The sequence below is a fragment of the Stegostoma tigrinum genome, chromosome 2, assembly GCF_030684315.1.
Source record: "Stegostoma tigrinum isolate sSteTig4 chromosome 2, sSteTig4.hap1, whole genome shotgun sequence".
NCBI lineage: Eukaryota > Metazoa > Chordata > Chondrichthyes > Orectolobiformes > Stegostomatidae > Stegostoma > Stegostoma tigrinum.
In genome coordinates, this window is record NC_081355.1 from 27,507,583 (window position 1) to 27,523,642 (window position 16,060).

Sequence of the window (16,060 nt, forward strand, 5' to 3'; positions counted from 1 at the left end):
AACTGAGAGCAGCTAGGCAAAGGTGGTATTTATGCTGATGAGGGAGGGTTGTTAAGGAAAGATACATGGAGACAGCGCCCAGAGAGAAAGAGGGGAAGAAGGGTAGGCAGACAAAGGGATTGTTGATAGTAAACCAGGGAAGTAGGGAAGCTAGATAGGTGATAAGGAGCTGTTCCTGTTCTGAATTTGTTAAACTCGCTGTTGTGTCCGGAGGGTTGAAAGGTACCTAAGCAGAAGATTGAGTGTTGTTCTTCCAGCTTGCACTGAAGTCGGAGGGAGCACTGCAGCAGGTCTAAGATAGAAATGTTAGCATGAGAACACGATTTTGAGTTGAAATGTTGGACAACTTGAAGCTCAGGGTTGTTTTTGCAGACAGAACACAGGTGTTTGGCAAAACTGTCACCCGGTCTGTGCTTCATCTCCCCAGTGTAGAGAAAACCACACTAAACAGTGACTACGTAAACAAACTTACTTGAAGTGCCAGTAAATCACTGTTTCACCCAGAAGGTGTTCCCAGAGACTTAGATAGTGAGAATGGAGGAGGTAAATGGTAAAATTTTGACCCTATACACGTGGAAACCTAACATTTCTGTTACTCCCAGTGTCTCGGGTGTAGTAGTCGTCAGTTAATATCTACTTAGGTGGGAGGAAAAGGAAGTGGTGATTAAGGTCTAAATTCAATAGACTCAATATTAATCCTCAAAGGCTGTGCAGTAGCAAATAAAAGCCTAATGTTAGTGGGATCACATGATGTGCAAAGTTGGTTACCCTGTGAGCAACTGTGCCTTGAGAATACTTCATTAGCTGTAAGATTCTTTGAGTGTCCGGATGTTTTGAAAGATGTTATATAAAGTTGTGTCTCCCCACCCCCCCCCCCACCCCCCCCCCCCGCCTCTTTTAGCTGAAGAGCTGTTCCTTGTTGGTGGCAAATTTAAAGACTAATTTCAGAGTGTAAAGGCTGCCTTCATTAATGAATGGGCTGAGTTCTGCCTGTTTCTGGAGATCCACATGCATCATCTTTCATGCTCACCCGTATACACTCTAGGATGGCATGATAACCAGGAGATAGACTACAAGTGTGAGATGCTCACTTACCAACCTGCTGTTCTGGAGTACATCCCAGCAGATTAAGTGTTAGATCTTTCGGTTGTATTACAGCAAAAGTACTGTCTGAAAAGACCATTTGTCTTAGTTTCTGATCTTCTAAACCGATTCATTGACTCAATCACATCATTTGTGCAACTGCTCTATTTTGCTCAATCAGCAACACTCAAAACTGTCTTGTGCTGATTCTATATTGTGTGTCTGTACGTATGTATGTATAATTAGATTTATTTTGTAACTAATTCAGTTAAATGTTTGGAATCCTTGAAGTACTCAACTAATGGAAATCTCAAAACTAATCTTGAATTCTCTCAAAAGATTCAGCTGGTAATCATTTCAGTCAGCCAAGAAAATGCAGGTTCATATGAGAATGCTGAAATGCTCGGTTTAATTCAGAATTGAAGTTAATCATTTTGTTCCTGATGAAGTGTATTGCCTGTAATTGCAATTGGGCAATAGTGCTCAACTCCATCCCCATACCACACCCTACAAAATCTATATTCCTGTGGTCCAAAGCACGAAGATGCTAGGCTAATGTCCCATGTACATCTTCAACAAAGGCTAAATTGCAGAGATCAGCACAATATGGTCTCGTGGCAGAGGCCTTGTCAGTAGAAGCAAGATGGTGCTGAAGAATGGTGATGTGGCTCTGTGGCCCCGGCACTGCGAAAGGGCTCGAAGCTGGATGCCTGCTTCATGCAGATGTCAGCTTCAGCTTTGGGGTGGACGACCCTAGATCAAAGCCGATGGCTAAGCACTTGAGAACGACTGCACTGTTGAGCTTTTAAATTTATTTCTTTATTTTTCTACCTTTATACTTTGCCTGGTTTATTTCTGTGCTTTTAAGATGGTGCCAGAGAGCACCGGCATAAAACAACACTTTTCACTGCATTTGTAAGAAATACAGTTGACAGTACATAAATCAGTGGTAGATTATGGATATTTAATTTTACACATTCAGGCTATGTGACTGGTTTTGTCAGATACTTAGTATCTATCAGTCATCAGTCTCCAAACTTATAAGTTTGATATCTGGATTGTCAGTTAACCAGTTTATGGGTCTGCAATCTGTTACTAGTTAATCCATTTACAGGCCTGATGTTCTTGTGCCAGTTGGTTGTCCCTTTAACGATTACTGACTGGTCCTTCAAATAGCTGGGTTTAATTGGTTACAAGTGTGAGTTTGTTAGACATTGAGTCATCTTATCCAGTCGAACAACAATTTACTATGATACAGTATCTTTAACATAGACAACTCAAGTGCGCTTCACAAAAATGGAATCAGACAAACTTGTGCCAAACCAAGGAAGAAGATATTGCGAATGGTAGTTGACAGCTGGGTGAGGCATTTGTTATTGAGATTATTAATGTTGGCAGGGTAATATTCATTGTTTACAAAGGGAGAATTGGAACCCAAGCCACAATCCGTGGCAGAAAGTGGTATCTGTTGTCTCTGATTGGTTTTCTGTAAGCTTTTGTTGTGCTTGGTCAAATAAAGGACAATGTACTCTTTAAACAAAGAACGCATTTTTTTCCCCAGCTGATTTCTCACTTGTGTTTTATTTTAGGGTTAGCTGAGATTCAGGTCCTGTTAAAGTGAGACAACTTGCCCTGCTTTCCCCAGCGAGGGTATAAACCATTACGATGCCACCACCGTCAGATATTGTGAAAGTGGCCATTGAATGGCCTGGGGCCTTTCCGAAGTTGATGGAAATTGATCAGGTAAGAGTTTCTGTATACCAAAGGTTGATGCTGCCTGTGCGAAGAAGCAATAACTTGAATGTCCGTGGAGTGATGCTTAAGCTGATAGATCTGAGTACAAATACTGAATCACCATCAATTTCTTAAGAATTAGAGGCATTTGGGAAACTACCAAAGAATTTGCAATTTATGCAGTTCAATTTTACAGAAGATCATAACTTTAAATTGCACCTTCATTCCTGTTCAAAGTAACAGGAAAGGATAGTGAATTGTAATGGCTATTGGTTCATTGGTTGGTTGGGGCAGGAACAATTGAAGCATCCACAGGATATTAGATGCTTACTTCAATAAAAGCAGTGCTGGGGGTTATGAGGCAAAGGCATGAATTTATGGTCCAGATGTGATGGGCTGAATGGCCTCCTGCACCACAACAATTCGGTGAATCGGCGAAGGAAGCATACTTCACAGCGGGTTCTAACAGTAAGAGTCACAAAGGCACAGCGGGAAGTTGTACACAACAGGCATTGGATGTTCCAAGTGAAGGGCAGGATGAAAGTCAAGACTCACTTGAAGAAAACCTGAGATTACCAACCACCAACTTCAAGGAAAACTGAATTGTAAAAACCCCTAAATGTGGCACAGAGATGATCGAATTGGGCCGTGACAGGGTAAAACTGGGAATGTAGTGCATCCCAGTGAACAAGTTGACCACTAGTACTGAAGCAGGTTTTGAACCCAGGTTAGGACAGAGAGGGAGAGAAAGAAAGTGTTGTTATTTCATGTTAACAGGATAATAGAATATTCACTATGAAGAAAGTGGCGAAATATTGTTCATGTCAGTTCTTTCATGGTGGAGCAATGTTGCGATTGTACTGAAAATGACTACCAACTTTTTCTGCTCCTAAGATGCTGCTTGGCCTGCTGTGTTCATCAGCTCCACACTTTGTGATCACCAACATTGAACTTAATCACTTGATGTTATTAAATGAGACTTTGGACTAAAAATGGCTTCAGAAAGAATATTGTTTACCTAAAATAGCTGCTGTGATCACTTGACAAACCCAGGGTAATCAAATGGAATATACAAAATTGGCTTCCTTCGATTTGCCATTTTAGTCAAGAGGCACTGAAACTCAAGTGATGTCAAGAAATTTTTGTACTCGTTTAACTCATGTTTCCATGATAACTGTACATATTGAAAAGCGAAAGGGTGCCTAAAAGCAGTAAACAAAAGAATGGCTTCTCGACAGCAGCCTTTGAACAAAAAAAAGGAGAAAGCACATGGACCAACAATAGCAGTTATCCTGAAAGCTTTTATTTCTCCCTCCCTCCCTTTTACACTCTCTTTCTCTCACTCCCTTACTCATTCTTTCTCACACGTTCTCTCTTGTGCGTGTTCTCTCTCTATTCCGCGTTCTCTCTCTCTCTCTGCACCCTGCGTTCTCTCTCTCTCTCTGCACCCTGCGTTCTCTGTCTCTCCATCCCGTGTTCTTTCTCTGTCCAGCATGTTCTCTGTATGTGTCTCTCTCTCTGTCTCTGTCACGTTCCCCTTCTCTGTCTCTCAGTCTCCATCTCAACCTCAAAATCTAGTGCCAGTTAGAAATCACTTCGGGGCGGGTGGGGGGGGGGGGGGGGGGGGGGGGTGGGGGGAAGCTGAAATCACCTGCCTTTGAGAACTCAAGATCTGTAATCTTTGCCACCAGTAAACAAACAGGACAGCAGCTGAGTGTTTAGACTTCGGATTGTTTCATTCTCACAACCTGTAGCACCCCAGATGTGTAACCACATTCATCTTTGCTTTCCTGTCTGTACACTTTTCCTGCCCAGCTCCTCACGAGTATTTGTGTGCCTGTGTGTCATCAGGTTTTTATTCTGAGGGCTTAGTAGGTAATATAATGTCGCTCTCTTTCATTAAAAATACTATAATTGACTCTCCTTTATTAAACCGGATCAAAAATTAATGGATGAATGTTTTTGTTTTTGTGTGACTGACTGAGAGGAGGTTAGTAAAGGAGCCAAGTGGTGCCCTCGCCTGTTATACCTGCATAAGCTTTGTTTATCGGTGTACTGTGTAGTAAATTGGTCAGTGATTTTACAAGACTTTGTGGTGAAACAGATCCGTGCTTCAACATGGTTTGCCACAAATGAATTGGGGTAATACTTGCTCTGCTGCAAACACTTTGCAAATGACAGAGTCACGTAAAGTTCCACTGCATAAACTGCCATGGTTTGCCTCGTGAAGTTTCGCTGGTTGCAAAGTTCTAGGTTTCCTCCCTTAGCTTTAGGCTGAGGAATGGGTTGCAGCACAAGGAAGCCAAGGAAGGTAGAGGAGAAAAGCAAGAATAGCAGGTCTGATCACTCGCTGAGTTTCTCCAGCAATTTCTGTTTCCGGTTTATCACTTGTGCAGAAAGATGGGAAGTTTCTGCTTTTCTTTTCTCTTAGGTCATGGTTGGTATGAACAGCATGGTACATGTTGCTTTCCCAAAATTATTTGGGGGCCAGAGCGAAATGTATAGCAGAGAACTAATCGGAGGCTAATACAAATAACAGGGTTCCTTCATTGAAGGACACAAGTGAATGAATTGGGTTTAATCCAGACGCTTTTGTAATTATTTTATCTGACACAGACCGACAAGTTAATGTTGTCAAATTCAGTTTTCCAACTTGCCATCATGGGCTTTGTACTTAAGATCTTTTGGTTTTTAGTCTAATACCTCGTCCACGAGGCTATTGTACCCTGTATAATACATGTCTCCCAGCCTGGGAAAGCTGAAATACTGCATATAGTCAGACGGCACTGAGACAGACCATTTGTTCCAACTCATCCGTGCTGACCAGGTTTCTTAAACTGAACTAGTCCCATTTGCCTGCGTTTAGTCCACATCCATCTAAACCTTTCCTATCCATGTACCTATTTGAATGTCTTTTAAATGTTGTAACTGTACTTGTCTCTACCACTTCCTCTGACAGTTCATGCCATACATGGACTACCCTCTGTGTGAAAAAGTTGTCACTCAGGGGGGTCCCTCTTAAATCTTTTACCCCTCCAGTTTTGAACTCACTCACTGTAGGGAAAAGTCCTTTGTTATTCACCTTATCTATGCCTCTAGTGATTTTATAAACCATTGGAAGGGCACCCCTCAACCTCCTGTATTCCAGTGAAAAAGATTCCAGCCTCTCCTTATAACTCAAATCCTCCTGTCCCAGTAACGTCCTTGTAAATATTTTCTGTACGCTTCTGATAGGGCAACCAGAATTGTACACATTACTCCAAAAGTGGCCTCACCAATGTCTCTACAGCTGTAACATGGTATCCCAAAGCCTATACTCAGATAAAAACCTTGAGAAAATACCCTGGCTGATTTACCTTCAACCCATTTATGCAATTGAAACCAGGCCAGCAGATTGACTTGTCATGTGATCAGTGGTCTGGGTATAGAACACTAGCTTGATGTTGTCCCTGAGTACGTTTTCTGTAAAAGACTGCCTACTTTGCGACAAAGTAGAAGCAATGGGAATACATATTCAGCCCTCAGTTTAAATCTCATTTTGTGCAAGATTAAAACTAAGGTTGATGCGGTAAAATGGTTTGCCAACATATCTCTTGAGATCTGATTGAACTGTGGGAATTAGCCAGAGAGCCATTAATCAGGAATGTGGTAACAGCATTGATGAAGTGCTTTGTGTTGACTTTGTATGAATATTGGTTCATAATTACAGAAGAAGAGGTTACAATGATAGAAATTTGGTGCAAGCATTCATGCCACGTGAGGAATAGATGTTCAGTTTGACTTGGGATTTAGACTGCCTAAAGAATGACTGGACCAAATCTGGAGCATAATAACAAGGACAATAGAGGAAATAGGTCATTTGCCCATAACCAGAGTATCTCAGATATAGCCATGAGGTTAGTTGATATCCAAGCTGTGATTCTTCAGAAATAGCTGAGTAAACCAGCTGATGGTGATGTCTTAAATTATAACAGTGTCACCGACATTCAGTGATAGTTCCCTTTTCTCCCCAGTACCGGCCCAGCTGACTGTATTGGAAAATGGGTGTGTGTGCTCGATGTTAACTATAGTTTGAGATTGTTCAACAATCATGAGAGCCGCTGACTTTGTAAATCGAGCTGGGAAAAATAAATACCAGAAATACTGAGGAGATGGATGGAGGAACTTGCTTACTGCTTAGTCAATTGTCACCTGAGCTTTAGAAATCTCATTGTTTAAAAATAACCTTTTTTCCATCGTAATTGCAGAAAAAACCTTTGGCTTCTATAATACGGGAGGTCTGTGATGGGTAAGTACTTTTGGGCATAACTTGCAATGTTTTATGTGCCGGTGTCCTCACTCATAGGAAATGGCTTGTCAGTGGTCAGGAACAAGACTTCTTATGACTTAGGAAGTAAGTATAGCATTATACTGGAGATGTATTTCCCCTACTGACCAATAATGTCTCTATCTCAGCCTTAAACATACTGTCTTTAGATCTGTGGAGTTGACCCCACAGCTCTCTGAGACAAGGATTTCCAAAGACCAACAACTCTCTGAAAGAAGGAATTCCTCCTCATCTCAACCTTAGGTTGGCACCCTTAACTCTGAGCCTATGCCCTCTGGTTCTGGAAACTCCCAAGAGGGGAAACATCCTCTCAACATTTCCACTGTCAAGCCATTTTAGAATCCTGTATGTTTCAATGAGATTACCTCTCATTCTTGTAAATCCATTGAGTCCCAACACATTTAGCCTTTACTAAAATGATAATATTTCGACTTGGGAATAGTGCTGGTGAATGCCGGCCCAAGGGGAAGAAAATTCATCCTGCTCCCGACGACAAATCCCAGTGATCCCTGACTCTGTATGTCAGATAGCAACACATTGTCTACCTAAATAATACCCAGTGCTCACCATCCACTACTGTCCTGCTGCAGCACATGCTCTTGGATTGGTGAGTAATCATATTAGATAGCAGGTCAGGGGGTGGGAGAAGGATGACAGATGGGGATAATTTGGGAGTGATAGAGGTAAAGCTCTGTGTATTCTGAAGAAAAATGGCAGTATGATTGTATCACTATTTTTTTGTATAACTGCTGTGAGGCGATTGTGGCTTTGTGTAATGTAACCGGAAACAATCTTTCTTTGCTTTCTTTCCAAATCTAGTTGGTCTCTAACAAACCCTGAAAACTATGCTCTGCAGTATGCAGATAACACAAACTTTTACATCACAGAGAAGGTAAGTGCATGTGCATGAGTGATTCTGCATATTGCTTCATGTGTATATCCCTGCAAAGTATCCTTAATAAATTCGAATCAAAAGACATGGTGTGAGGAGCTAAGATGAGAGTAAGATCCTTCTATTGAAAGATGCAGTTGAACAACGCAAAATGTAGACATTGTGTAGTACCTACTGAGAGGTTTGTGTGGGGAAATCTGAAGAAAGACAGATGAAAAAAATGTATTTTATATGCGCATTCATTGTCAGAATACAGATTTTGAGTTAATGTATTAAAACTGAAGTTTTGTTAATGAGGCAACGCAGTAAATTAGATCATCAAGCAGAGATTGGGCGTGGGGTTGGTGAGTTGGTTGGTTTGCAGACATGGGAGATGGATGGGCAGGATCGGGGTGAGATCTGTCACTGGTTTACTGTGAATGGTTAGTGGATCTAGCCTTATGAGCTCCCTGACCTGTAGCATTAGCAGACATCTACAAATGTAAAGCATGTGGACACATGTTCCTGGAACGATGAAAGACTGAGAGAGCAGGAAAATACAAATCTATTGTTAAATATCACCTGACAATGTAGTCTTGACATATTTTGTGCTCTTTGACTCTGTGAATACATTGTGTTTTTGAGCTGACTTATTAACTCATTCATATTGTGAACATTTGCACACTTGTCTTTTCCTTACAGCTTATTTGACTACTGACTACTGACTGCTGACTGCTGGCAGTGACATTCTGATGCCCCTGTTGGGTCAGACTGTTCCTGTCCCTCCATTCCCTGTGCTATCAATTAGAACAACCTGCCCTTTTACACACAGTCAATGGAGTGACCACCAAAATAACATTTGACACTGAGCCACCACATTAAGACTGGGCTTCAAAGTGGGTCAAAGTATTTCAATGTCACCTTTCCAAATTACTCATATCTCAATATCCCTTCATTTCCTTACTATCCAAGAATCAATCAATTTCTCTTCTGAATGTTCTCAATATGAGCTTCCACAGCTGCCAGGAGCTGCAAATTCGAAAGGTACACAACTCACTGAGGAAAGAAAAGTCTCCCCATGTCAGTCCTCTGTTTTGAGACTCTTAATTCCTAGTTCTTGATTCAGAGGAGAGGACCTTCCTGGCATCTACTCTGTTATACATCTTAAGATTATATGTTTCAGTTAAATCATTCCTATTTTTTTAGGTTCTTGGGAATATATTTGGATATATGGTCCCCTCACATTGGTAGTTTTAATCAACCTGTTCCAAGACATTATTACACACATCTGAAGCAGGTGGGACTTGAACTGGTATCTGCTGGCCCAGAGGGAGTGACACTAGCACCACACCACAAGAACCCTCAAAAGTGCGTTCACATTGAAATCATTTCATATAGATGCCTGCTATACGTCAATACTTATTATTTCATCATAATTGAGATTTCTAAATATCCTTGGAGATATTCCTAATCTGATGTATTGTGATTTCTTTGGAGCACGTGATGAAAACTGATTGTAAACTGCTAGGGCTCAATCCCTACAACTTGCTGTACATTGCTAATTACAGCTCTGCATCTTGCAACTGACCCAGTTATTCCTGCTTCCTGTATGTAGGCTGTTCCACAGTCCATTTGAATATATTTTCCCGAATCAACAGCAGCCCTATTTTGAATAATAACGCCTTACATTTTGAGGTTGGGGAATCTGATTCGGCTTTGGTTCATTTCGAGCTGGGTTTATTGGGTGGCTGGGGGTTTAGAAGGGACTAAGTGGGGAGGAGAGCAAGAGAAGGGAGCTCAGGTCCTGGGTTATCAGGTCAGGGCCTGCGGAAAGTGTAAGTGGTCAGCCTAGAGGGGTAGTTGAGTGTGTGAGGTGGGTATGGTGTTAGACCATGAATCTTTCTGTCTCTGAGTAACTATTTCACTTAATTTCATGTGAACCAAATCCTCAAACTTAAATGGACATTTTTGGAACATTCTAAATGTAGGGGAATCTTCAATTTACTGGGAAAATCCTTTGGAGTCTGATGTGCTGTTGATTCTGCAGGGTCCCCATGCATGGCTTCCATCTGTTAGCTTGTATCAACTGAATGGCATTGGGAAATCCATGCCAATTTTTATAAAAAAACCCACTGCAGCCATCTCTTTGCACAGCCCTTTTGCTTTAAGTCAGAATCTTCCTTTTCAGCCCACAGTCCACATTGTAAAGGCAATAAAAAGATATGCCCTTTACATCTCACACTGCTTTCTTAATCAGGGTGGCTTACATTTTCTGCTTTTCACTCTATAAGACCTCATATAGAATCTGTGGAATTATGGAAGTTCATGAGCCCTGCTGCTATCCCACGATACAAATCATTGTGCCCAGGAGACTAGTTAACTTGACTCAGTGACCAAACGCTTGAGTAAAGTTGTAGGTAATACATTCAATGATAGTATTCTGAAGTATTTGGCATTCTGGTCAACATTTTACCCTCAATGAACATCTCAAAAAGAGATTATGTAGAGTCATAGAGTCTTCCAGCATGGAAACAGTCCCTTCAGCCCAACTTGCCCATGCTGACCAGGATTCCGAAACTAAACTCATCCAGCTTGCCTGCATTTGGCCCATATCCCTCCAAGCTTGTCTTATTCATGTCCTTAACTAAATGTCTTTTAAATGTTGTAACTGTATCTGCATCTGCCACTTCCTCTGGCAGATCATTCCATAGAGGAACCACTCTCTGGGTTAAGAAAAGAGTTGCTCCTCGGGTCCATTTTAAAACTTTCTCCCTCTCACCTTAAAAATATGCCCCCTAGTTTTGAATTCCCCCACCATAGAGAAAAGACCCTTGCTATTCACCTTATCCATGGCCATTCATTAAGTCACCTCTCAACCTTCTTCGCTCCAATGAAAAATGTCCCAGCTTGCTTTTATAACTCAATTCGTTGATTCCCGGCACAATCCTGGGAAATCTTTTCTGAACCCTCTCCAATTTAATAATATCCTCCCTATAACAAGGCGACAAGAACTACACACAGTGCTCAAGAAGAGGCCTCATCAGTATTCTGTACAACTTCAACATGATGTCCCAACTCCTATACTCGATTCTCTGAGCAACGAAGGCAAGCGTGCAAAATGCCTTCCAAACTACCCTATTTAACTGAGATGCAACTTTCGAAGAATTATGTACTCAAATCCATAGGTCTCTCTGTTCTACAGCACCGCCCAGGACCCTCCCATTAATTGTATATGTCCTGCTCTTGGTTTGTTTTATCAAAATGCAATACCTCACATTTATCCAAATTAAACTCCATTTGCCACTCCACAGCCTATTGACCCAATTGATCAAACCCCCTTGTAATCTTAGCTTTCTTCACTCTCCACTGTAACCCACAAACTTACTAACCATGCCTCCTATATTCTATTAAAACCATTTATATAAATGAGAAATAAAAGTCAACCCTGTGGGTCACAGGCCTCCAGGCTGAAAAACAACCCTCTGCTACCACCCTTTGTCTCCTAAAATCAAGCCAATTTTGTATCCAATTGGCAAGCTCACCCTGAATCTTATGTGACCTAACTTTAGTAATTAGCCTGCCATGCAGAACCTTATCAAAGGCTTTCCTAAAGTCCATGTATACAGTAGCTACCACTCTGACCTCATCAGTCTTTTTGGTTACTTTCTCAAGTTTGTGAGACATGATTTCCCTCATCAATCCCTCCCGAATCAATCCTTACCTCTCCAAAAGCATGGTAAATCCTATCGTTCAGCATCACCTCCAACAGATTGCTACTTATATACCAATGAAAAAAGACACATTTTGTAGAAGCTTTGCATCTTGCATTCCTCAGGACATTTGCAAGAATGCCTATGTAAGAGGAGCATTTCATACCGTATGAGAATAAAGTGCTGATTGATTGGCACGTGGACTCTGATTCGTCGAGGTATTGCCATGGAGTACGTACCATTCAGATGACGACTCAGCCACATAATCTTTTTGTGATTTTGATTGAGGGATAATTAGTGATCAGGACACTATGCATAACTCTCCCACTCTTCTTCAAACTAGCACCACTGCACGTATGAGGGCAGACATGGCCTCAGTTTCTTACGTAGAAGAGCTGGTGAAGACAGGGGTTTGAAAATGAGGATCAGAAATTAGAGCTAGTTGTTGCTGCTTTTGGAAACAGCGGATGTAAGTGAGCACATTTGTAATTGGTGCTCTAGACTGGGCCTCTTTCTTGCTGTCCGAGCTGAGCTATCTTTAACTTCCCTGTTGGGCTGGAATTCTGAACTGGGACTTTAAGTAGCACCAAATGCTCATGTACCTGGCATTTTGCAACATAATGACTGATGTATTTAGAGACTTGCTGTGCCCCAGTGTGATTCTCTGGCTCTCTTGCTGGTCTCACTCTGCTCCCCTCCGTTCCAACTTTCAATTGTCTCAGTCTCTGCTGCCACATCTCCGTGTTACCTTTCTCTCTTGCTGCCCTTAGAAACCTGTTTTTAAAAGCTACCTAGCCATGTATATACTTGCTCTCCTTGGTGTCATTTCATGTTTCATGAAATACATTGGGACGTTTTGTTGCAGTAATGGTCCATTTGTGTAAATGAAAATTGCTGACTCACTGAAGAACTGTTGACAACTATTTAACAGTTTATCTGCTCACCTGAGCACTTTTGGAATTGAGGGTTATCTCTCACAATTGCACATTGACAATTGGAATGATTGGAATGATTTACAACGTAGAAGGAGGTCGTTAATTGAGTCAGTGCTGGTCTTCTGACCAAGCAATTCACCTGCTGTTACACCCCTGCATTTTCCATGTAGATCTGCAAACATTTTCTTTCCAGATAATTCTTCGTGATTTTACATTGGAAAACTCTAGTGCAGCTTTTACACTGGGCATATCTGGTTGAAGGCTGCACTCTGGTGGAACAAACAGGAACTTCAGGAAATGTACTGAAGTGATATAAACAGTACACTTCATGAAGAATCCCAGCAAATTAATTAGTCTTGTGCAAAATTGTATTGTAAATCATGGCAGTGACATTGTTTAGAAGCTCAAAAATACATATAGGCTCTGTGTGCCCTGATTCAGCAGCTCCATCATTTTATTTGTTTCTTTTATTTCTCAGAGCTTTCAATATTTTGGAGGTGTTACGGACATCAGACAAACATAACATTTACAGCACCCGGGCAGGTTACTCAGTTCAATGGCTCTCTGCCAGTGTTAATGATCCGCATGATTCTCCTCCTACCTTAACTTCACCTAACTCTATGCCCTTTGCTTTACATCTCCCTGGCATTTATCCAGCTTCCCTTTGTATATCTATTCTGTTTACCTCAATTAATCTTTGTGGCAGTGAGTTCCACATTTTGCCTACTACCTTAGTTATGGCCTATTTTGCAGAAGATTTTTCTGATAACTATTTGCTTTTCTGGCCCTGTTCATTAGAGGATTATGATTACCATTGAATGCATTCAAGTCTCCCTGCATCAGTAACAACTGTCTCCTTTAGCAGATCTAAGAGAACAGGTCAGGAAGGGGTGACCTAAGACGTGGGCATAGAGACGGCTTACTGCAAAGATTTCTGAAGGAGAAATGAAGGACAGAGGGAGCTCTTTGGGAGTTAGGATAGAATAGCAATTTATTGTCACATGTATTTTTACAGAAAAAATACAGTGAAAAGTTTTATAAGTTGACATACCACAGCATATATATTGATGACATAACTTATAGATGAGTCAAAAAGTAAAGTAAAAATTAAGGCAAAGTTCATCGCAAATCATTTTCAGCTTGTGGAAAGCTGATTAAAATGACAAAGTTGTCAGTCTATTCAGGGCAAAGGTTGTTTGGCAGTGCCCTACAGGTCATCAGCCGGGGAATAGAGAGTTTACCATGAGTGGGGAGGGAAAGGACCAAAAGAGACCAGAACTTTTAATTAACTGGGGGAGGATGGGTGCGGTGGGTTGTTCAGGATAAGATACGCACAGCAGAGCTGCAGCGATTTGGAGTTTGTTGTTGGAGGAGATTGGAGACTGGTGAAGAAATCTCAGAGCCAGTGAGCTAAAAATGTCAAAGGGCTGTAGCAGGTAGTCTTGCAATATTGGAAATGGTATTTGGGAGGGCAGGAAGCAGGATGAGAATCCCAGTCTAGGCTTACAAAAGGAAGGCAGAGCTTCAAATAGTCTGATTTCTGCTAGGGCAGTGGTTTTGAGTGGGATTTTGAAGCCTGTGAAGTCCACGTTGATACCATTGGGTTGTAGGGTTCCCAAGCGATATATGAGCTGCTGTTCCTGCAACCTTCGGGTGGGCACCAACAAAATCTCCTCTCCCGCGACCCCATCCCAAAACCAGTCCAGCTCGATCCCGCTTCCCTAACTTCTCCGTCCTTCCTCCCACCTATCCACTTCTCCCACCTCAAGCCCCACCCACACCTCCTACCTACCAGCCTCATCCCGCATCCTTGACCTGTCAGTCCTCCCTGGACTGATCTATCCCCACCCTAACTCCCCACCTGCACTCACCTTTACTAACTCCACCCCCGCCTCTTTGACCTGTCTGTCTCCTCTCCCCCTATCTGCTCCTTTACCCATCTTGCATCCGCCTCCCCCTCTCTCCCTATTTATTTCAGAACCCCCTTCCCCTCCCCCATTTCTGAAGAAGGGCCCAGACCCAAAACGTCAGCTTTCCAGCTCCTCTGTTGCTGCGTGGCCTGCTGTGTTCATCCAGCTCTACACCTTGTTATCTCAACTTAAAATCTTGTTTTGCCAAAGAGCCTGCTGTAACTTCTCATTACAGAAAGGCTGAGGTTTGCGATGTGGAGGTGGGAATACTTTCCATGCATCCACGTGTATTTTCAAGTATATGCCTTGAAAACCAGATCAACGTGTCTCCCATTTTTCCCTTTGTTTCAGATTAAGGGTAATAAGATTACACCATAATTGAATCACTCGTAATATTTAGGATATTTCCCTTCTTAATAACACCTTTTCTCTTCTTTGCCCCCCCCCCCCCCCCCAAGCAAATGCCTTTGATATCTATTGTACGCATAGTTTTGATTTAAACTGGTTCGGGCCGTGCTCTTAACAGGGGGTCTGTGTGGTGATTAATTGGGAAGTCTGAACTCAGTGGCTTCAGTCCTGGTTACAAAGTCTGTTCCTTAATCACTGATTCCATTTTCTACCCACTGGCACCTCCACCCAAACTCTGAACTAGATTGTTCATAATCTTGACTCCTGTTTGACCCCAAGCTGAGCTTCCTGATCTCCAATCTGTTCGACTGCATCACAATGACAAAATCATGGAAGTAAAAACGGGGTTTGATTCTTTCACTGTCAGATACTGAGTCCTTCGATGGGAGACATTTTGTGAATTAGCTCAGGATTGTAATTCGATTCTGTTGGAGTACATTTGGTATTTGATACTTCAGTGTTTGGCCCTGAAGTTGGATGATTCCAGTTCTCAATTGTTAAATTGGGTTGCTTCTAATCTTGAGTGATTTTGATTAACACAAATTGATAATTTAAAAGGTTTTTCCCACTGGCTTTAAGGCACAGTGTGTTTATGTCCATCGGTGCACTCGGCTATGGACTGCGAGCATAAAGCGCTTTCCCACTCAGTAAAAAATTGCCTTGAGACAGCGGGTATTGCAGAACATGGGAATTGATTGACTGGGAAAAAGGCAGTTACATTGCTACACTTGCCCACCATTGGTCTCGAGCTCTGTGATTTTTCTTTCCTTTTTATGCAACAATAACGGGGTTGTTGATTTGGCAGAGACTGTATATCAATTAATCTGGAACATTTCTAGGGACAGTGAGGAAAACCTCCAATAGTAGAGAACTTTGAGAACTGTATGCCCATTATTTGGTTTATGCCCTCCAATGGGTGGCTGCTACAATGGTGTAATGGTGAAGCCTTTATATGTCACTCACAGAGTAAATTGGTGGTTGACGGGTTTGTGCTTTGCTGGTTTGAATGGTAACTCCCATTGACAGCCTCAGGATTCATCAGTATGATCCCTGAATTCTCTTGTGTTTCTAATATATTTTGA

At 41.9% G+C, this 16,060-nt stretch overlaps 1 protein-coding gene across 8 annotated transcripts in view; it reads left to right on the forward strand.

The window, feature by feature from the left end:
* elmo1 (engulfment and cell motility 1 (ced-12 homolog, C. elegans)) overlaps positions 1-16,060 on the forward strand; it is a 253,660-nt gene that overhangs the window by 56,942 nt on the left and 180,658 nt on the right. For all 8 annotated transcript variants that reach the window (XM_059652979.1, XM_059652972.1, XM_059652997.1 and 5 more), the window contains 3 exons: positions 2,673-2,826; positions 7,065-7,105; positions 7,964-8,036. In XM_059652979.1, the coding sequence (XP_059508962.1) occupies positions 2,749-2,826; positions 7,065-7,105; positions 7,964-8,036 (192 nt within the window). In that variant the 5' untranslated portion in view covers positions 2,673-2,748. The remainder of the gene's footprint in view (positions 1-2,672; positions 2,827-7,064; positions 7,106-7,963; positions 8,037-16,060) is intronic.